Raw genomic sequence first — 22,858 nt, forward strand, 5'->3', positions numbered from 1 at the left:
GTTCATTGTAGGTTTAATTTATAATAATAATAATTAATAATTGCTTACACTTATATAGCGCTTTTCTGGACACTCCACTCAAAGTGCTTTACAGGTAATGGGGATCCCCTCCACCACAACCAATGTGCAGCCCCACCTGGATGATGCGACGGCAGCCATAGTGGGCCAGAACGCTCACCAGACATCAGCTCTCAGTGGGGAGGAGAGCAGAGTAATGAAGCCAGTTCAGAGAGGGGGGTTATAAGGAGGCCATGATTGAAGAGAGGCCATTTCACACCTCTCTTCACCTATCCTGACTTCACACTGCCTGATTGGCCACTCTGTCTATCCCTGCTCCTGCCTCCCGCCACTCCTCTCTCCCAGCTTTTGTTCTCCCACTACATTACCCTTGCTTTACTGCCCTGTCTTTCTCACACCTGAAGGAGGCTCCATGGCCAAAATGTTGTGTTTTCTTTCTTCTCTTTTAGGCATGGAATAAACCTATTACTTGTTCCTTTGCAGCCTACACATACTAACACACCTGGTCCACCTGAACTAAGTCTTTTATTATCCACTACCTTCACTTAATACCTCAGGTTTGGAACTCTGATAGTGCTTAGCAAAATTAATAAAAATGAACTAAAATAACCTGGTAAAAGTAAAGTACATTTCCAAACGATTAATTCATAAAGTAACTTACTGTATACTCCAGATGATAACACTTACTGCTATGCAGTGGCATTACTTACTTACTCTACTGAAGGCCTGAGACCCTGGTATCTTTTGAGTTTTGTTCCTGTGACAATCACAGTTACTTAGTTTCATTAATTAGCTGCATAAGTGTAAAACTTCTAACCAGTTTCTAAGACTTTTTATACTTAACTACTGTATACCTTTAATGACATTGGGTGTCATCAACTGCAAGATACCTGAAGGCAAATTCTCTAAATGCCTAATTTAGAAAATAATTAGATTAATTGTTTAAATGTGTTATCAGGTTTGGACCAGTTGGGTTTGAGTTTGACAGTCCTGCTGTAGACACATTGGACGTCAATTGGGGACCTTGGACCTAAGCTTCTAACTGAACAATGTGCTTCTGATCTATAAGAGGGAGATTAAGTAACCTAATTAGAGTGTTCAGACTAATCAGGCGTAGATGCTCCATCCAAGAACTGAAACTGAAAATCTTTAGCTCCAAATTCCAGCTCTGTTGGAACAAATACCAGTAAGTTTTGGCTTTCAGGTACGGTAGAGCTTGACTTCCCATTGTACACAGGTACCTACAGAGTAGTGGGAATATTAGATGTGCAGAACCTCACCCTTCCTCAGGTTGGCTTTGCTGCTCTGCTTACAAGATGCTTACAGACCACATTTAATGAAGAGAACCAAGAACACAACTTGGCGCTTCGTTTCTCTGCACCTCTTATAATTCCCAGACTTATTGTGGCTGTCAGCACGCCTCTGTCAGCTTCTTCTCTGAATAAAGGGAGATTGATGTCATTATTTGAATGTGTGGTTTTAATGAGAATTTACTCAATCATTTCAACTATTGTTATTGCTGCAAAGTAAAGCAGTCTTTGAATCTGTAAATGTATGATAAAAATTGCTTTAACATTTTAAATGTAGGCATTTTGGTTAGTTTTAATTGTGGAAGAATCTGTTCTTTGGCACATATGTGTTTGGAGATGTGAGGAGTAGTTTTGGCAGTGCCCAGTGTAACTCAGGAAAGTCCACAGAAATGTAGAAAACTTGAGTATCAGTTTTCTAATTTAATGCACAAGAGCATTCACATGGATAATAAAGAAAACACTACAAGGTATAGATTGCACATTTTATTGTATTGATGAAAGAAACACATGATAGTATAACTTAGCTACTTATCTCCTCCTGTTAATCATATTAATTATAAACTTAATTAAAATGTTATAATAGAACTACAATCCCATTCACATTATACACACTATGTGATGATTTAAAGCTTTTAATATTAGATTAGTGAAAATGTTTTGTAATAAAATACAACCTAAAGAAATTGGAAAAAGGCTAATTGTTATTGTTTACTTGAATGCACATTAATGCCTTAAAATGCGAACAGAAATTTAAACAAAGTGGTCCAGTGGAACAAACTTTGATAAAGTCGAATACTTATTACCATCAATTGTCTTTTAATGCTGTTAACAAAGAAATGACAATGCGACATTAAAGCCAGTTGTATTAAAATGCACAGTTAAAGATTATTATGGTTTAAATATAATTGTAGAAGCTGAAGCAAAAAGAGGGTAAAAGACGTTAATATGTCAAAGTTTAGTTTTAATTGTTTTAACGTTATTCTTTTCATGGAGTAAAATCTTTCGATTTTGACTGCCCTGTATTGGCTTCTAGTGGTATCACAAAGTACACCTGATTTATTCCAGGGGTAGGCAACTGTAGCACTTCCTTTTCTCCGCTATTGCTGCATTTTCAATTCTTTACTCTAACTTAGACTTAATTAGTGAAGCGATCTTAAGCACCAAGGTTAAATTAGCAAACAAGTATCAATACAGTAAATATACATTGAAAACGTTCATATTCCTGTAATGGCGTGGAATGGCAGTAACAATTATTTGCATTTAAGTAGAACTTCTCTTCCCAGAGGATCTTGGGATAGATGCATTAATGTACTATACCCACCTGACCGAGACGTGTCAATGTTGACTTCAGCACCCTGTCTAGTTCCAAGAATCGAGAAAGACGGATGAGGTGTTTTAAGAAATAATTGAAGCTAAATTTGAAATTTGAGATATATTTTGGGAGTAACTTAATATTTGGTGACCATTTTGCTAGAGGTTTAAGTAAGGAATCCAGGAAACAGTGTAAGAAAACTTATTCTAGGTTTATTTTCATTCCAGATAGAGGTGCACAGCTCTGAAAAATAGGTCTAAGCCTGTTCTTTAGCATATAGCAACATCTCATCCTAAGTCTGCAGCCATGTTTTTACCTCCCTAATATCATATTGTAACGCATACGGCCACCATTGCAGGTTGTGTGAGCCGGCTTACCAGTGCGGTGACGTCACCGCCCTTCCCTGTGAATAGCAGGGACCGCAGCCGTCAGGCTGATGGGAAATTTCCCTTTGGCTCAAGTCGCTGGGTCCCTATTGAGTGATGCCGGAGGCCTGGGTTTGAGTCCCCAGTGGTGGGGGGCCAACCTGAGGTGGCAGTGGCGAGGGTGCATATGAGCCCTGGAGTGTTACATTGGTGTTAGCAGTGGGATGCGATAGCCCTTCGCCAAGGATGGTGAATTAAGTGGGGGAGAGTGTAATGCATATGGCTGCCATTGCAGGTTGTTCGAGCCGGCTTACCAGTGCGGTGATGTCACCGCTTTTCCCTGTGAATAGCAGGGACTGCAGCTGTTGGGCTGGGTCCCTGTTGAGTGATGCTGGAGGCCCAGGTTTGAGTCACCGATGGTGGGGGGGCTGACCTGAGATGGCAGCGGCACATGAACCCCATTGCGTTACAATATAGTTTTCCCGTAATAAGAAGTTTTCTGCTTTTTTTTTTCTAATTATACCAAGTCATGCATAAAATTGCTTCTTGGTGCATTCCAAAGTAATTATGTGAACACAGATTCTGGTTTGTCTCTACAGGTGAGAAAAATGGTTTAAGTTAAGGCTACAGACCGAACAGGATTTTTTTCAGGGTGTGATTTTATTTGGATCACCCCTATCAGGATAACACATGGCACCCCATCACATGTCAGAGACGAGGGAGGGGGTGTAGACCCAACTTCCCTTGAAAGGTGTTTGCATTGACTGTAGATCCCACGGCCTTTGAAAAGTGTTGCTTGTGTTGCACCAGGGCTTCTGTCACGCTGCCAGTTCCATTAGGTGGGTGGGGGAAGGAGAGGTGTTTTAATTTTTCACCTGTGGTAACAGAACAAAAAGACATGTAAAAAAAGAGATGATTAAAAATCCAAAGCAAATTACAGATTCTAAATACAGTATACAGTGGTAATTATATTATGAATGGATGCAATCAAAATGCTCATTTTTTTCTGGCATTCTATGTGATAAAATTTCAAAAATTAAACACTGATGCTTTTTACTTTTGTTTCATTATTGTTTTTTTTAAACCTTTTTTTTAATCTACATTCCTTCAATAACCTACCATGATATTTTGCAGAAAGGTGGTTTAATCTGTTTCAGATTCTTAATAATGCTATCCCTTCCAAACCCAAAGGAATTACACACGATGCAAATGCAAAGTCTCATCATATTTGCTGGAAGATCACGCATTGCAATACACATTCCGTGCCTACTCTGTGCTCTAAGAGCTTCTTAAGGAGTTTCTGTTTCTTGGAATCTGGGCAGTGGAGATTTTGCTTTGGGGCAGCCCTGTAATCGCTTACTTTGTTACTTCAGTCATTAAAAAGGCCAGCAACATTCGCAAAAGTGATAAACTACTGTATACGATTCTGTACCTACAACTGGCATTTCCACCTCCTACCAGCAGAGGTCGCCTTTGCTTTCCTCCTGCTAGGATTTGATCACAGTAGAGCAGGGAAGTTACAGAATTTTGTAGCAATGCGCCCAACTTCCTTGACTCTCCTTTGCAGTGGATCCGAAACACATTTCTGTGTGACACATGTGCCTGTGTTTTATACCAGATGAATTTTTGATTGCAGGTATGTTTTAAAATTTGCTTTAATCTCTTACAATTTTGCAGGAGATTTGTAAATGTAAAACCTGTACCGATTAGCAAGATTCAGGACTGCCTTCAGTCAGGTGTGTTATCTGAAATGTGTCCCACTGGACATAGGTAGAAGAAAACCCACCTGTGTTTGTTCATCAGCATCAGATAGACATAGTAAGAATCCTTAACGCGCAAGATGAGAAGATACTGCACTGAAGCTTTAGTTGCCCAAAATAATGTACTTTAGCTATAGGATATGTTTGAAACCAAGTCCTTAGAAAACGGTCAACAACAATTATCACCAGTGGTTAAGGAACTAGTTAGACTGAAATCCGTCAGAAACTGAGGTTACTTAGGACCAGGACTAAGACCCATGGATCTGAGGCGCTACCTTGATGTTCTGTGTGAAAGATTGTGCACTTTACAGATGAAGAAAGAACTCAAGAGAAAACTTTCCAGGAGTACTCAGCGCTGACAGGAGCAACTTTATGGGTTCTCACTGAATTTTGCACAGTATCCTAACAAATTCCAGAACTGCTTAGAATAAGAATAAATTAAATTGGAGACCGTGCTAAACAACGACACAACGTATTTGTATCTTTTGTGTAAAAAATAATATTTTATCAAACAAGTCCCAACTACTAGAACATAAGTAGACATGTAAACTGATGACAATGTTTAGGTTATAACTTATTTTTAACGAATAACATATTTTCAGTGTGTACAGTATTTCAACAATGTAAATATCAATGTTTAATTGATTTTTAATTTTCTATGGATATACCTTTGGATGTTGAAGTAAATTATTCTATTATGGCTTATTTGAAAAAAAAATTATAACTTGAGAAATAAATTCATATTTAAATGAATATAAGATGGATCACCCTCACCTTCACCATGGTGACAATGCTGCTGTAGATGAAGGAGACGAGGAAGAGGAAGATGAATGTATAGGCAGTGGTCCAGATCTGCTGCACATCTTCCTCGGGGATTAAGATGTGTGCATTCTCATCAAAGTAGTCCTGCTCTTTGATGATGTCTTCGATGGAGGAAACAAGAACATTTCAGTATTAAGGCCAATATAAATCTAGGAACTGTCTCCCAGGAGAACCCAGAAATCTATTACATTCCCTTATGTTTCAGCAACTAAGAAGGAAACATACAAACACAAAACAGGATAATTGGTCATCGATCCAACACCTTCTTCAGGTGTCACAATAAAGGAATAAACCTTTACCTGTTCCTTTGCTGCCTATGCATGCCTATGTGTGCTGACACAGCTACCTACTTGAACTTCTACCCAATGTTTAATAAAGGCACACATCCTGCAGAAGAATTGAAGTATGAATACAGTGTACTGATCTTGATGATAAGACAGAAATATTCAGTATACCTAGCTTGCTAATATTGTGCAGGAGATGTGTTTTGGAGGCTTCATGGACGATCTTGCAGGTGAAAACCATTCCTGGGGCCCATTCTCCATCAGGAATGTGAAGAGTGCTCCGGCTGGTGAATTTCCCGTCACTTCTTCTGGCTGGCTCACTGTTTGTGTGGTTCTGAGGGGCCGGGTCCTTGTTTAAAAGCCACATGATGTCGATGGCTTTAGGACTGAAGTCGTACACCAGGCAGACAAGTTCACTGGAAGAGCGCAGGAGTTTTGCTTTCGGAGGAGACGAAATCACGGAGACTGAAAAACGGGGGAAAGGGGAAAAAAAATATTTGTGAGATCGGTACACATGGGACTTGTATGGGAACAAATGGCAAATGTGGTAGGATCTGGAGCTCATGAAAAAGGAAATGATTTACTACAAACTCTCTTGGTCTGAGTTATTGAAACTTCTTGGGCTCTATCCTGAGACTGACTGCAGTAGACGATTCTGATGCATATTTTAACCCCAACATTTTGAATAAGGATTTCTGTTAAACACCAAATCATACTATACTTATATAATTTGCTAATGTTAGGTTTGCTAAAGGAAGCAGCAGCATAGTCTGGAAATCAGGGGGTTTGTTTCTATAGTCTGTAGCCCCTGCTACATGTCTATTTATAATAATCAGGTATTTAACTGTGTGCAGGCATCTTTGTGATGGATTGCTTTACATTTGGTAGGGAGTTGCCTACTGTCATTCTATTTAGAGTTTAATAAAACTGGGATGTGTTCTCTGCTGGAGAGCCATTAAATTTCAATTTTTGTTCATTTTTCCTAACATGCTAAAATGCTGCAGAGACCATATTTGCCAACCTGAAGCAGGTAGGAAAACTTTATTCATTACATTGCAGAACTTTATTCAGTACATTTTAGAACTTTGCTCACCAAATACATTGTCGGCTGAGCCCACAATCGGCTTTGATGAAGACTCGTGCGAGACATCACAAGCGTACAAGCCTTTATACCAGTCGGACTTGGGGATTTGAAGTTTGCTGTCCATGGAGTATGTGTTGTGCTGGGGATCTTTTGTTGCAGGGCTGTTGGTGTACAGAGATGTCGAGAGCTCTGTACCGTTCAGTTTCCACTTCACAAAGATCTCAGCTGGGAAGAACCCAGATACCAGACACACTAGAATGGCCTTGTCTGAATTTTGCAGGTCAAATTCGGAAGGTTCGAAGATCTGAATTGTAGGCTGTTTGGGATCTGAAATATAAATTGAAGCATTCATGTGCATTTTATTTATGTACTTCAATGGAGTGTTGAGGCTAACTCATTTAGATTGCAAAAGTTTAAAGCTTTATGATGCCAGAGGTCAGATATCACTACAGACTAGGAGATGCTTATAAGAGATACATACATTTCTACTTTTTTTAGATGAAATAGCTTGTTGAGCTGCAAAAAGATGCCTGATAGTTTACTTGTGTAGTATGTAAGATACATAGTACTGTAACGCAACGCGTTACAGTACATACTGTATTTATCACTGATGAAAACAACTAGCCTGCTCTGCAGTTTATTGTTTAAGGGTTAAAATATAATTTGTGGATAAGTAGCTCGCGGCTTATAAGTATTTCATACTTGAAAAATCTATCAAAAATTATCCAAATTTGTGAAAAGGAGCATGTCAAAAAGAATTGCATTACTTAGCCATTCACATCCTCAAAGGAAGGTAGCAGTATTATGAGCTTTGTCATATCTACGGAACATTGATTAACGAAAGAACAGTGGTACTCAGATTTTCTTGCGGTTACTGGGAAAATGCCCTTTTGAAAATGGATATAGAACGTTACCTTTGAATTTTGCAATTTGCAGTTTCTGTGTCTGGTCTGAACAAGGGTGGCTCACTTCACAAGTGATTTGCTTGTATGTGTTCCATTCTTCTGCCTTCACCCTCAAAGAGCTGTTCATGGACTCTGTCCCATTGGTATTGACCACCGGTGGGGTCTTGCCACTACTGGTGCTGAGGGATCCGCTGACTGTCCAGCTGATGGAGAAGTCCTTCAAGTTGTAGCCAATCACCAGACACGTAACGGTCAAGTCTTTCTGCTGAGAACTCTCCCGAAATGAGGGCCCGGAGATGAATACCTCTGCCTTCACGGGGGTGTTCCGGAAAACTGGAAGAAAATAATAGGTTATGGAAAACGCAGAAGAAAGCTATGCTTGGAATTCTCCAAAAGTTGTGTGATGCTTTTGTTGTGGGTTTTTTTTTCCTCAAGGTAAACCTCAATGCAAAAAGGTAGAATCTTCCCGAAATAATGCAAAACAAAACAGCATGTTTTACTCCGACCAGCTGACACTTCAGTTTGAGGTGGAATAATGTGGAAATCTTTCGTGAATCGATACCAATGGCGAATGGTTTTATGCTCCTGAATGCTAAGTATTTTCTTGAAGAAGCTACAGCCCTGGTTACTCCTGCATCTGCTGACACCTCTGTGTCAATGGAATGTAGGGAAATACCCTGTCTAATAATCTGAGTTAGAATCTGTTAGTCTTGTAAAACGACTTTTACTGTTACTGTCCTTTACCGTCTGTTAAAGGGGCATACTGGGAGGTCACTGGCTCTAAAAGGAGTCATACTATCGGTTACTATCGGTTACTCAATTTTTTGTTTTTGAAAAGAGCTCAGACATGCCCGAATTTTTGCAGCTCGGTGCCGTCTGTCATCCGCTATGTTGGATTGAATTGCAGCTCAGGATTCGAACAGGTATGCAAAGACAAAGTTCAGCCTCATGGTGTCTATGTCTGTTTCAACAACATTTTGATAGAAAGGCGACTTCTCCCAATGCAGGCACTAGAGGGCTCCAATATCAACCATCCATCCATCCATCCATCGCCTAGCCCTAAGTGATTTATGATCGTTAGTTTTTCAATGCAAATTTTGATAAAAATCTTTGTATACGACTTTTTCATTTCATTTAAAAATGATTAAACACTTATGAAAATAATCCATTATGTCGACGAGGAAAACTAAATTGCTTTGCATTTTTATTGAGTACATTAAGACGAGATGAAATGACCTGTTTGACTAAAATTCACACGGAAACAGATTTCGTCACATGGGGTCCACCGTTTGTGCATTTTACCTTCTGTCTGGCAAAGAGCATGGTGAGTGGAATGGGTATCATCCCAGAGTTGTGATTGTGTGTTTGTGGTTGTGGCCACAGGGCTACTACTGTATGATAACTGCAAATACTGTATCTCTGTGTGACATTTTCTCTCCTTTTCTCTTTTGTTTTCTAACTGTTCCTCATTTCCATCCTGCTTCATGCACACCCCATGTCATGAGCCCTTATTGAATGTTAATTGGTTGGCACACAAGCAATGACATATACAGTATACAGTATGCTGTACTAAGTAGATTCAAGATTAAAACTAGACCACCTTGATTATAAAAAAGTTTGGTTATGTAGCTGTGTAACCAAGAAAATATTATCGTAACACCAACTTCTTGTAGCATGGGGAGGCATTCCATTTGATTATTTATTTTTTATTTTTTTCTGAAGGATGTGAAGTGAAAGTGTTGTTGCAGAGGCATTGAAGCAGAGGCATGTCTCTTTGTCATGATGCTAGTATGATGTCATTAACACACTACTCTTAGAATATGGTCATTTTTTTCTGACTGAAATAACATGGTATTGAAAGATCTGGTAATTAATAATATTATGTCAGTGAAGTAAAGATTGTACACTCATACCCCGGTATAAGAACGTTCTGTTTACAAATTTTCACTAATCCGAACATAAAGAATTTGTCCCTTGTAATTCACTTTGAAGGCCGAAAGCGACTGACTTTGGCCAAGAACCTTCTGGAAACATTTGAGTTCAGTGCCACTGAACAGCTGTTTGCTTCTGTGTGGATGCAAGGCATTGTGGTTAAGGACGCCGTGAGGCGGCAGTGCTTTGTGTCCGATCACAACAGAAGCGTGTGCTCTCATTTTCAAATTGCTTTTTTTGTAATTGCTGTTCATAATGGGCCCTGAGAAGAGAAAAATATTATTTAGCGCTATAGTCGACAGCAGTATGCACATCATTCTAGCTTTTATTGAAAAAAAATGAAAAATGTAAATATGATATCATTAGTTATTTTACAGCTATAGTTGGCTTATTTGAGCAGAACTGCGTTGTTCACTAAACCTGCTGTAATGGTCTGTATGGTATTATAGGTTTAGTGTGGTTTTTGAGTGAACTTGTCTTCAGTTCAGTATGGGGTGGAATTTTCCCCATAAGATATAATGGAATTTTTTATTTTTGATATATGATCTCCCATCCTCCAAACAGATTTTCAGGAATGAACTAGGTTCGGATACTGAGGTATGAGTATATATATATTGCTTGTCCTGTATGGTCATTTTTTGCAGTAATTTTTGCAGTCTATAATTATTGCAAATTCAGTATTGACAGTGGACTCTAATGAATACATTTATAATAATATTGCTTTGAAACCTTGTAAAAAACATTTTGAAAAAGTAATTTAAAATCTTATATTAAGGTACCAAATTATTATTAACAGTGCCAAAAAGATTTTCTTATCCAAACAAATTGAATGAATCTTTACCAATAAGATATATTTTTTACCCCTTCATTGTGCAATTATTTCTGGTGTTTGATGTTTGATCAAATCCAAAGTCTACCGCTCAGTGGTCAGACCAGTGGCCCTATACGGAACTGAATGCTGGCCAACAACAAAGAAACATGACCAGGCACTCCATAAAATGGAAATGAAGATGCTGCGATGGACCCTCGGCTTGACAAGACTAGACCATGTCATGAATGAAGAGGTGCGAAAACACTCAGAGTCGCCCCAGTCACTGAGAAAATGAGGGAATCGTGCCTGCGATGGTATGGACACATGCGCCTCAGCAATGACACATCAATGGCAAAGACCGCCCTCGAATTGAATGTGGAAGGCCACCGGCCCCATGGGCGACCATTTCTGCGCTGGCTGGATCGGCTGAAAGGCGACATGCACCTCGCAAAAGTCTCCTGCCTAGACGCCGCAGACTGTACGAAGTGGAAAAATCGGTGCAAACAAGCAGACCCCACATAAGTGGGAAAATGCGACGAAGAAGAAGATGTTTGATCAATGTGCTTTAGATTGTGCAACAAAGACTAGGGCTTTTTGATAGAATATCATCTGATGTGTGAAATATTTGGTTAGAGTGACACTTAAGGTTCCTATTCTGTCTTCTGCACATTATTTGCTCAACGTGGGATGTAAAAAGTTGCCACACAATTATAAGCCTATTCAATTAGAACAGTCTTAATTGTGAATTAAACAGGACTAAACTTAATTTTCCAAAACTAAAAAGAAATAAGCTAAAGAATTAATTTTGACTTCATTTTAAAAATGAATTAAACTAAAACTTTATACATTTTATTATACAAATACATTAAACTGCATAAAATTAAACTGACTAAAATGTGACTATAACTAATTCTGCCTTAGTCGACTAATAGTAAGTGTAATTATAGTCAAAAATTTAATCAACCACACTGAATTAGAAGTACTGTAGGTGATTAAAAAGTGACTATGACTAATATACATTTTAGTTGATTTCAATAACATTATGACTACATCAAAACAATTGATGACTTAATCAACGCCATGCTTTATTCAGTATTTCATTCAGGGTGATACTGGATTGCTTGCTTTAATATATAAAAAAATTTAGTGCATGTATAGCATAAAAGTAATCCAGGCTGATTTGATCCACAAAATCTCAGGCACATGCATATATATCAAAAATCGAATTATAGCTGCATCATGAAACTCCAGTCAGAAGTTATAGTACCCATACCTGAACATCTACTGATATTCCCTTTGATGGCTTTTGGATGAGTTGGGTCCTCCACTTCACACTGGAAAACATCTCCCCGGTCCCACTCGCTCCTGGGTACCTCCAGCTCACTAGTTATGATGAAACGACCGTCCGATCCCATCGCTCTTCTTTCGGTTGTGCTCCTCTTCGGTTGATTTTGACTACTCCACTTGATTGTCGGGCTGAACCCGGACACAGAACAGACCAGATTCTGGGGGCTGTTCTCAGACTTGCTTTCACTTGGGGATAGCAGGATTTTGACTGTGGGCGTACCTATAAGAGCTTTAAAAGGTAAGAATATTGTTTCAATCTTATCACATGGGATGGCAATCGAAATTGTGCCCACGCTGATAGTAGGATTCAGATAATTTGACCCCAAATTAACTTTATTCAGTCGCTGTGCTATTTGTAACATTTTATTTTTGCAATCAAAATTGGATGCTGAATCACAAAGTCTGGAGAACTGAAATTAAGTTCTGCAATTCAGTAGGCAGGATTATTGTTCTTAGAATGGCAGAGCTGTGCACTGTTTTCATTCCAACTGTTTTCTTAACCAAAATGAACTTTCACGTGCTGCTTTAATGCCCTAAGAGTTTTTAACAGTTCATGTTTTCACAAACAATGAATCACAGGGAAGGTTTAAAACATTTGTCACATTACATTTTTAGGCATTCTGTGTCACTAATTCCATTATTGTTAATGTTGAACAGATGCTTTCCTTTGTCGATTCTATTGGAAGAACTTGAAGAAGAAACACTGATGTTCAGATATTCTTTGTTCTCACATCAAGATTTTCTTGTTCAAAGACGTGTGGGAAGGATATCATTTAATCTATAAAACATCCCACTTAATATTTTCAGTTGTATGCTGAAAATACTTTCACATTTTAAAAAAACTTTTAAGGAAACTCGTTTATATATTTTGTAAGTGTATCCGTTTTACTAATTAAACTTGGTAATTGAATTTACTTACTGTTTAAGAATTGTTGGAGGCATTTTCGAAGGATTACATGACTTCAGTCACTAGGTTAACTGTATTGACTGTCGAGAGGGAAAAGTGTCACTGCTGTTGATCAAGTTCAGATCTGCAAGCACACACTTTCACCTTCTGAAGGATGAAAGGAAACCCATCAGACAAAACAAAATGGGAACATTCTCTTACCAGTGAGATTTGCATCACTTTCGGGAAATTGCTGGGCTCCATTGCCTTGGTTAACTACACACTTGTAAGATTTCAGATGGGACCACTGATTTTCATGGATGTAGATTCTGCTGACCATCGAGAAACGTGTCTTTCCATTCTCGCTGATAACGGGCTCGTTCATATACTGGCTCTCGGGCACATCCACGTTTTTTACTTGCCACTTCACGTAGATGTTACTGGGAGAGAAGCCAGTCAGCAAGCATTCCAGTTCTGCTCTGTCTGAACCCGGGTTGTCTCGTGGTGACCTTCTCACCACCACTGTGGGTTGTTTGGGATCTAGAAGGCAGATACACATTGTTTAATGAGCACTGCTTGTTTGTTCTTGTTCATTTAAGAGCTGATTTCTAGTTCTAAAACACCACCCCAGCAGAGGTTCATTTCTACCAGGGCGGAGCTCTGTGGCTAAGGATCTGTACCTGTGGCTGGAAGACAGCCTGCAGAGGTATCCTACTCTGTTGGGCCCCTGAGCAAGGCTTTTAAATTGTACATGGCCAATAAAGTATTCTTATCTTATCTTACTAAAGCCTGAAAGGCAACAGTTCTTGCAGGCATCCCATTAAGGTAGACCTTAGCAGAAAAGTAAAAAAAAAATGTTTAAGCCCATACAGTCTCTTTCTAAATACCTCCAGACATTTTTCTTCTTCCTAATTACTCATGGAATTAATTTCTATTTCTTCTATCCCTTTTATTAACTCAAATGCTGATATGAACTCCTTAGTGTATTTTCATGAGTTACAATCCTTCTATCTGAAGACAGAACACAGTTATAAATGCCTGTTTCTGTTTTACCAGATTCATAATTGCCATGATGTTACTGATAGTTTGATAGTGAATTAAAGAATAGTACAACTTTGGAGGAGAAAAAAAAGTGAATAGTACAACTCTACCTGTTCTTTTGGTTTCTGCTGTCTGTGGTTTGTCTATACAAGGGTGCTTCACTTCACAAGAGACAAGCTTGAGTTTGTTCCATGTGTTTTCTGTCAACTCCAGAATGCTCCTCATAGTCTCTGTCCCATTGGGGTTCATTAGATGATTTTCTGTCTTTATCTTGGCAGTCTGCTTTTTCCCATCTATCTTCCAGGTAATGGAAAATGCCTTCAGGTTGTAGCCAGTCACCAGACATGTTGCATTGAGTGGTCTCTGCTCAGAAATGTCTTGGATTGAGGGTCCAATGAGGAACACTGCTGCATTCTTAGGGGAACTCTGAAGCACTGGAAGAGAAAAGAGCAAAGCCCAAATCAAGTTTACATTTATGTCAGCTTTCATGATGGAACACTCCAGAGTTCTTTAAAGAATGAAAAGTAAAATCAAGCTCGTAGTTGGCACTAAATCCCATTACAGTTACTTTTGTGAAACATTTTCCCAAGGGGAAGTTATAAAGAATTTATAGAAATACAATATGACCGATTCCCCTCTTGCCTGGACTTGGAGTTCAGTAACAATGAAGCGGACACTAGGAACTGCCACAGCAGTAGCAAAGTGACTTTGTGTAAATTGTTCCTTTGTTAGCAGAAAATCAAAATTTTGATTACAGTGTTACAGAGCTCTTTATGGTTTTGAGCGTTGCCCGTCTCCAGATCAAAGTTGAATAAATCTCTATAATTTAAGTTTTTTTTTAATCCAACCAAATTTGTATGGTTTTATCTGTGAAAACAATATCCCTTTGAAATTCCTATTATAGGTGTTTAGCTATATGTTAACCAATAATAGTACAAAGAAACACAAAGTTTTTCCAGTACTGCTTGACATATATCTTGCTGTGACATCATCAACCTAAAAGAGGCAAGGTTTAACTTCTTGCTTCACTTCAACTTGGGTTGAAAATCCACAGGAGCTTCTTCGAAGGACCGAAGAGTTAATGATCTGTGGCCAGGCCATGGATCAATGGTGTGTGTGTGTGTTTGGTACCACACTTTCTAGTTACAATGCTGACAACTTTTGGTTGATGGTTGGCAGAGATTTCCCTGTTTTGAACTATACCAAAGTTACATTTTCACTCTACAACGTGTGGCAGATTTTGAGTAAAAAAAATCTGTCACTACCTATCTAGCATGTGACACTATTTTCTGGTGTTTGAATCGGCTTACACAAAGCCTGACATCTTTAAACTTGGCATTATTATTATCATGTGACATGCTTCTGTAGGTTTGGGGCCCTGGTTTCACTGTTCAGATCTACTGGGGAAAATCATTTTTTACTGCAAGAGCTCTTGTTACCTTATTTAGTTGAATCACCTCGTGTAGATTCACAGGGTGAAAAATGACTAGAAGAATTTTCACCCAGGCAAGGAGCCCAGAATGTAAAGGCTCAAGCAGATGCCTTATTAAAGGCGAAGAAATGGAAGCTCTTTTTTCATTTTCAGTGTATATGTTGATTTAAGAAAAAATGTTGGAAGTATAGAATGATTTAAATATGTTTTATGAAACTCCTTCTAAAAATATGTGCCTGTAACTGAACATTTACGGATATTAGAAATATCAGACAGATATTAGAAATTGCCAAATCAGGAAGCTCCTCTCAGACGTGATGCTGCGCCTACCTGAACATCTACTGATGTTATTTTTGATGCCATTTGGAAGAAATGGGTCCTCCACTTCACACTGGAAGACATCTCCTCTGTCCCACTCGCCCCTGGGTACCTCCAGTTCACTAGTTACGATGAAGCGACCATCTGATCCCATTGCTCTTCTTTCAGTTTTGCTCTTCCTCGGTTGATCTTGACTACTCCACTTGATTGTTGGGCTGAACCCGGATACAGAACAGACCAGATTCTGGGGGGTGTTCTCAGATTTGCTTTCAGTTGGAGATAGCAGGAGTTTGACAGTGGGTTCACCTGCAAGAGCTTTGAAAAATTAAACATATTGTTTCGGTTTTATCACATGGGATGACATGGGATGTTTTTACACCAATGTACAGAAATTCTATATTCCTCAGTTGAGTACTTCTCATTCAGCTGAATGACAATTCAGTAAATTATCACCAAATATCATTTGTCAATTATTTTCAGTAACTTCTGTTTTATTGTACTAAGTTATAAGATGTCCTCTTATCTATGGTGCAGTGAACTCAAACTCTAATCATCAAAAGGGAAAGTTGTCACTCCTGTTGAACATGGGTGGATGTGCCAGCACACAAGCATGATAAGAAAACCCATCAAACAGAAAACTGAAGGGAACATTCTCCTACCAGTGAGAACTGTATATTTTTCCGGAAACGTCTTGGCTCCATTTCCTTGGTTAAATACACACTTGTAGGATTTCAGATTTGGCCATTTATTTCTCTGGATGAATATTCTGCTGACCATTGAGAAATTGGTCTTTCCTCCATCACTGGTAATGGGCTCATTCGTATACTGGTCATTGGGCACATCTCTGTTATCTGCTTGCCACTTCACATAGATGTCTCTTGGAAAGAAACCAGTGAGGAGACACTCCAGCTCTGCTCCGTCTGTTCTCAGGTAATCTCTGGGTGACCTTCTCACCACCACTGTGGGTGGCCTGGGAACTGGAAGTGAAGATTTGTAATGATAAATGTTTGTTAGTTATGGTTTAATTTGTTACAGTTTGTTTAAGTCTTAGTGTTCATGTTAACAAATAGTTTGCTAAAATGCCACCTCACCTCTTTACGTAAAACGCAACGTTTTGGCAGACATCCTCTTATTATCTTAACAAAAACTTAAAGAAATGTTTTTCTAGAGCCTTTTCAGGATTCTGAGGTCTCCAGTTTTTTTTTTTATATATATAGTGTGGACATTAACTTTAATTCATCTGCAGCTCTTACAGAGTCCCATAAGGTATTTTCAATTCTTTGCAGGAGAAAAAAAGTGAATAGAACAACTCTACCTGTTCTTTTGATTTCTGCTGTCTGTGGTTTGTCTATACAACGGTGCTTCACTTCACAAGAGACAAGCTTGAGTTTGTTCCACATGTCTTCTGTCAACTCCATAATGCTCGTCATCGTCTCTGTCCCATTGAGGTTCGTTAGATGCTTTTCTGTCTTTATCTTGGCAGTCTGCTTTTTCCCATCTATCTTCCAGGTAATGGAAAATGCCTTCAGGTTGTAGCCAGTCACCAGACACGTTGCATTGAGTGGTCTCTGCTCAGAAATGTCTTGGACTGAGGGTCCAATGAGGAACACCGCTGCATTCTTAGGGGAACTCTGGAACACTGGAAGAGAGTACAGTAAAAGCCAAGTTGACATTTCTGTCTCGTCTTTCAGGATGGAGTGCTCCACTGGGTTTTTCATTTTTAAAAGTTAAATCAAACTCATGGTCGGCATTCGATTACATTTGACAAACAGATGTTGAAAGAAATATTCAAAATCATTTATAGAAATATAACGTCATTGTCTTGTTTGTCTAGATTTTGAGTTCAGTGGCAGGCCGATATTAGAAATTGCCAAAGCTGTATTGAATCTTAATTTTTTTTTGTTAATGATTACAGTGTAAATTAAAAACTCTATCAGGAAGCTCCTCTCAGCATGATGCTGCCCCCACCTGAACAGCTACTGATGTTATTTTTGATGCCATTTGGAAGAAATGGGTCCTCCACTTCACACTGGTAAACATCTCCTCGGTCCCACTCGCTCCTGGGTATCTCCAGCTCACTAATTACACTGAAGCGACCGTCGGATCCCATTGCTCTTCTCTCAGTTGTGCTCGTCTTCGGTTGATATGGACCATACCACCTGATTGTTGGACTGAACCCGGTTGCCGAGCAGACCAGATGCTGGGGGCTGTTCTCAGATTGGTTTTTACTTGGGGATAGCAGGAGTTCGACTGTGGGTACATCTGTAAGACCTTTACAAAGGTTAACATATTGTTTCAAGTTAATCACATGGAAAAGCCTTCAAAAATGTGCACTTGAGAATGATAGGATACAGACACTAAATTTGCTAATTTAATAGTAGTGCACCTTGTGTCTTTGCTATAGATCTTAACTACAGTCAGTTGACAGGATGATGCATATTTCAGGCTGGAGGACTGAGACTATGCTACGCCATCTGAAAAGAAGGCATTAAGAATGTCAGAGTGCACAGCTATAATATTCTGAAACTGTGCATTCAAAAATAAAATTGGCCTGGTCCATAAAACACCTTTAATCAAACTGTTTTTACGGCCCTACAATTTTCACCCTTTTATTTTTTTCATATAGCAATTTAGTGCTTAAAAATTTCATTGAGGTTAAGTTCTTAGACTTTTTGACACACACTTCTAAGTTGGTCTTTATTCTTTATACTTGTCCAAATCAGGTTAAATGTTTGTCTGCTGACATATACATAGAAATTGTTTTGTGGGAATTTAAATTACCACCTTGAGGATTTCTTATTCATCCTTCATTGCCTAACATTTTCTTCCAATGCTGGGTTGCGCTGGGAGGAGCCCTTTCCAGTATGGAACAGGCACAAGGTAAAATGTACCCAGGATGGGATGCCAGTCCTTTGCAGAGTAGACTCACAAACATGCACACCCTCAAACCAGGACCAACTTTCCCGGGTGTCAGTTCCCCTACCAGTAAGTCTTTAGATTGTGGAAGGGAACTAGAGCACCTAGAGAAAAACCATGTGATCATGCAGAGAACATCAGATAACACTCTAGGTTGGGAATTAAACCAAGGACTCCAGAGCTGCAAGGCAGCAATGCTAGGAACTGCATGACTGTGCCACATAATTTCTCATTCAGCTAGATGAAAATACAATTTGTCAATTGTTCTAATTGGGCATGTCTTGCAGGTTGACTTCAGTTATTCGTTTACCAGCATCTATTATCCCTGAGAAGTCATACTGTGGAAAGGGAAAGGTGTCTCTGGTGTTAAAGTTCCAATGTGCTAAGCACAGACACAATTATGAATGTGAAAGGCAAAATAATCTAAAATCAAGACGAAAGGATCACGCTCTCACCAGAAAGGACTTTGTCATTTTCTGGAAACTTCCTTTCTCCATTGCCTTGGTTAAATACACACTTGTAGGATTTCAGATTTGGCCACTTATTTCTCTGGATGAATATTCTGCTGACCATTGAGAAATTGGTCTTTCCTCCATCACTGGTAACTGGCTCGTTCATGTACTGGTCATTGGGCACATCTCTGTTATCTGCTTGCCACTTTACATAGATGTTGCTTGGAAAGAAACCAATGAGGAGACACTCCAGCTCTGCTCCGTCTGTTCTCAGGTAATCTCGGAGTGACCTTCTCACCTCCACTGTTGGTGGCCTGGGATCTGGAAGTGAAGATTTTTAATGATAAATGTTTGTTCATTATGGTTTATTTTGTTACAGTTTGTTTAAGTCTTAGTGTTCATGTTAACAAAGAGTTTGCTAAAATGCCACCTCACCTCTTTACGTAAAACGCAAAGTTTTGACAGACATCCTCATATTATCTTAACAAAAACTTAAAGAAATGTTTTTCTAGAGCCTTTTCAGGATTCTGAGGTCTTTGTTTTATGTATAGTGTGGACATTACCTTTAATTCATCTGCAGCATTTACAGAGTCCCATAAGGTATTTTCAATTCTTTGCAGGAGAAAAAAAGTGAATAGAACAACTCTACCTGTTCTTTCGGTTTCTGCTATCTGTGGTTTTTCTGCACAAGCGTGCTTCACTTCACAAGAGACAAGCTTGAGTTTGTTCCACGTGTATTCTGTCAACTCCAGAATGCTCCTCATAGTCTCTGTCCCATTGGGGTTTGTTATAGGATTTTCTGTCTTTATCTTGGCAGTCTGCTTTTTCCCATCTATCTTCCAGGTAATGGAAAATGCCTTCAGGTTGTAGCCAGTCACTAGACATGTCGCATTGAGTGGTCTCTGCTCAGAAATGTCTTGGATTGAGGGTCCAATGAGGAACACCGCCGCATTCTTAGGGGAACTCTGAAGCACTGGAAGAGAAAGGAGCAACATTTGTGTGTTTTATTTCAGGATGGAGTGCTTAACAGAGGTTTTCATTTTTAAAATCTTAATCGATCTCATAGTTGGCATTCAGTCTGATTGCTTTTGTCAAACAGATTGTGAAAGTTTTAAATTCAGAAATTATTTAAGAGTACAGTGTATTGCCTTGTTTTCTGGAATGTAAAAGTCAATTGGCATTGAGGAACCTCCACAGAGGCAGTGAATAGACATCTTTGAATAGTTCACTCCTACATATAGTATTAGAACTATTATTAAATGTGTTTGTTCCTTTAGAATATCTGCATGTGTCCATGAGAATGTTGTATATTGAATCAACGTCTGCTGGTATAGTTTTACTACTATGTATACAATTTAAAGTTTCACTGAGTATCAGCAGACCAGTGTGCACATAAGTGTAAATGGACCAAATATTTTGGTGCTTGGTTTGGCAATCATTGTTATATCTCTTTATTCAGGTTGGGAGCTGCGTCAGGATGCGTAGGCTGCAATGGAAAAAGTAGTAGGTTTATTCCATGCTGAAAAGATAAGAAAGGAAGCACAACATTTGAAGAAGGCTCCACGGCCAAAACGTGTTTTCTTTCTTCTCTTTTCAGCATGGAATAAACCTATGACTTATCTCTTTATTATTTTAGTTTAAGCTCCAGGAGAGCTAGGAAAATACACTTTTAGAATTTATTGTACTTCTCTCTTAAGATGTAACATCACGGAGAACCTTGCAAGAGAATCTACTGACATGCAAGTAAGTTGGATTTGCTGCTGTCAGTGACTGGAGGAAGCTACATTTGTGTAAAGGACTTTTCAAATGAATGGTTAAATCATACAAGATACAAGTGGCTACAATCAAGAAGAGACTTTTGGGCCCTTGTAGAATTTTGGGACAAGGATGTCATTTCGTCATTTTTGTTATGGAAGCCAGGGAATCAGCTGAAGGGTATTGGTTTTCTGCCTAATACGGAGCTTATATACAGTTCCTTAATTTGCTGTACAATAATGGAATGAGTCTGTCGCTCACATCATTAACAATTCATGCAGGTATTGCATCACCTCATCCAGGTAATATTTCCTTCTTGGCTGCCTTCATTCACACGGAAATGGGGGTCTTGCATAATAGTTTAATATAAGGAAATCTAGGAGCTAGGAGAACAGGAGCTAAAGAGAGAATTCCTTTAAAATTGCCTTGTAACATCTGAAAAAAACAATAAACTGGACAACATCTCAAAGGACACTATCCTGATGTAATGATGCTCTGGAGAGGAGATAGGGATCCTATGGAGACGCAGGAGTAGGTGGGAGTCACGGCAACTGACAATCCGAAACAAGGAGCCAGATCGTAGTCAGAGGGAGAAAAGTAGGTCGAAATCCGTTAAAGACACTGGCGGCAAACAATCCGAGGAGCAAGGTGAAATCTGAAGACCGAAGGCGAAAAGGGTAGTCGATAATCCAGGGAAACAAAAGGTATAGTAATCGCTGGGTAGAGCTCACGAGGTGAATACTCAATACCGAGCAGCGGGACGCAGGTGGAGATGGTTTAAATAGTGCTGCTCGCCACACGGTGGAGCATGTGCTGATGGATTAACACGTGCATCGGCGTTTGTTATTATTAACCCGCTGCTGGTACTGGTTAGCTCTTTTGCGAGATGATCTCCTCTGGCTGGTGGTCGTGACGCCTGATTCTGGTCCTCAGGTAACGTGGCACAGAATATTCAGGCCAAATGGAGAACTGCTTCTCCTGGTGGTGTAGTTGTGCTGCTTATATACTCGGGTTGAGGAGAAGCAGGTGGCCATGCATTTCCATTTCCCAATGGGAGCGGCAACCAGTGCGTTGGGGAGTGCAGGTTAAAAGAGAAGCATTGGGGATTAAAATAAATTGTGTGTCCACTCCCCCATTCACACCTGCACCCTCACTAGAGACCAGAGAGAGCAACAGCTTCTTCTATAAAATGCCAGGCCCCAGGTGAGCCATTCCACTGGACAAGAACAAGGAGAACTCACCTTTGCACATGCTGATGTTGTCAGTCCGCTCTATGTTGTTGTGGGTGGCCTTACAGGTGTACACAGAGTTGCTTTCCCAGTCTAGGAGTGTGGCATCTAACTGGCTCATTACAGTGTACGTTTTGCTCTCTGTTGTGACAGTCCCAGATTGCCTTCCTAGTTTTAACTGGGTTCCATTCTCCACCCATGTTATGTTTATCTTTATCGGGAAAAAATCGGTGACTAGGCACGACAAAGTGATGGAGGTGGAATTCCCAAGGTTTTCCAGGGATGGGGGAGTAATCGTCACCTTTGGTGTACTTGGAGCCCTGGCACCTAAGAAAAAAAGACACCATTAAGAGCTACCAGTCCAGAAAGAATATAGCATTCTAACAATAGTGAATTTACTATCTCTAAAACAATGGGTTGTGAAAACATACCACAATACCATACACGAAAGATTCTAACCCTGGTCCTGGAAACTCCCACATTAATAAATATATTAACAGTTCTCCTCTTGTCAGAGATTAGTTATTAACTATGAATCATGATAACAAATCAAGTAAGTCTTCTGTTTAGTTAAAATAACCCTGGATGTTGAGGATTGAAGCATACTTAGAGTTTCCTAAAAGAGCTCAAAATTACTACAAAATAACTAAACTCTAAATTGCTTAAAGTTTAACAGTTTGCATGTTTATGCAACCACTATCAAGTTGTTCTGTGTCAATAAATTAATTTAATAGTGACCTGTAAAACTTTCTGGATTGGGGTCTGCAGGAACAGTGTTGTAAACCAAATTGATTAGTATTTTTAAATTTTATTTTATAGGTTCCCTGAATGCTATTCATTCCTTTATTCCTACTTTGCAGTCACTGTTGATAAGTTCTG

General features: G+C 39.3%; 1 protein-coding gene across 1 annotated transcript; it reads right to left on the bottom strand.

Annotated features, from left to right (window-relative positions):
• Positions 1-1,808: 1,808 nt before the first annotated feature.
• LOC107077209 (uncharacterized) lies at positions 1,809-22,301 on the bottom strand. The gene is made up of 15 exons (XM_069188475.1): positions 21,992-22,301; positions 19,645-19,968; positions 18,999-19,316; positions 17,596-17,898; positions 16,943-17,266; positions 16,287-16,604; positions 15,640-15,933; positions 13,988-14,311; positions 13,059-13,376; positions 11,877-12,179; positions 7,870-8,193; positions 6,965-7,282; positions 6,043-6,336; positions 5,540-5,688; positions 1,809-3,880 (listed from the first exon to the last, which is right to left on the bottom strand). The coding sequence occupies exons 1-15, from the start codon at positions 22,098-22,100 to the stop codon at positions 3,869-3,871; spliced, it is 4,032 nt and encodes a 1,343-aa protein (XP_069044576.1). The 5' UTR covers positions 22,101-22,301; the 3' UTR covers positions 1,809-3,868.
• Between the last annotated feature and the right edge of the window lie 557 nt (positions 22,302-22,858).

This window comes from Lepisosteus oculatus, chromosome 4 (genome assembly GCF_040954835.1).
Source record: "Lepisosteus oculatus isolate fLepOcu1 chromosome 4, fLepOcu1.hap2, whole genome shotgun sequence".
NCBI classification, from domain to species: domain Eukaryota; kingdom Metazoa; phylum Chordata; class Actinopteri; order Semionotiformes; family Lepisosteidae; genus Lepisosteus; species Lepisosteus oculatus.

Coding starts and splice junctions, on each gene's coding strand:
- LOC107077209 (XM_069188475.1), bottom strand. CDS start 22,100: ATGAGCCAGTTAGATGCCACACTCCTAGACTGGGAAAGCAACTCTGTG. Junction 19,969..21,991: donor CAACATCAGCATGTGCAAAG/GTGAGTTCTCCT, acceptor TTTCTCTTCCAG/TGCTTCAGAGTTCCCCTAAG. Junction 13,377..13,987: donor AGCAGAAACCAAAAGAACAG/GTAGAGTTGTAC, acceptor TCTGCCTTCTAG/ATCCCAAACAACCCACAGTG.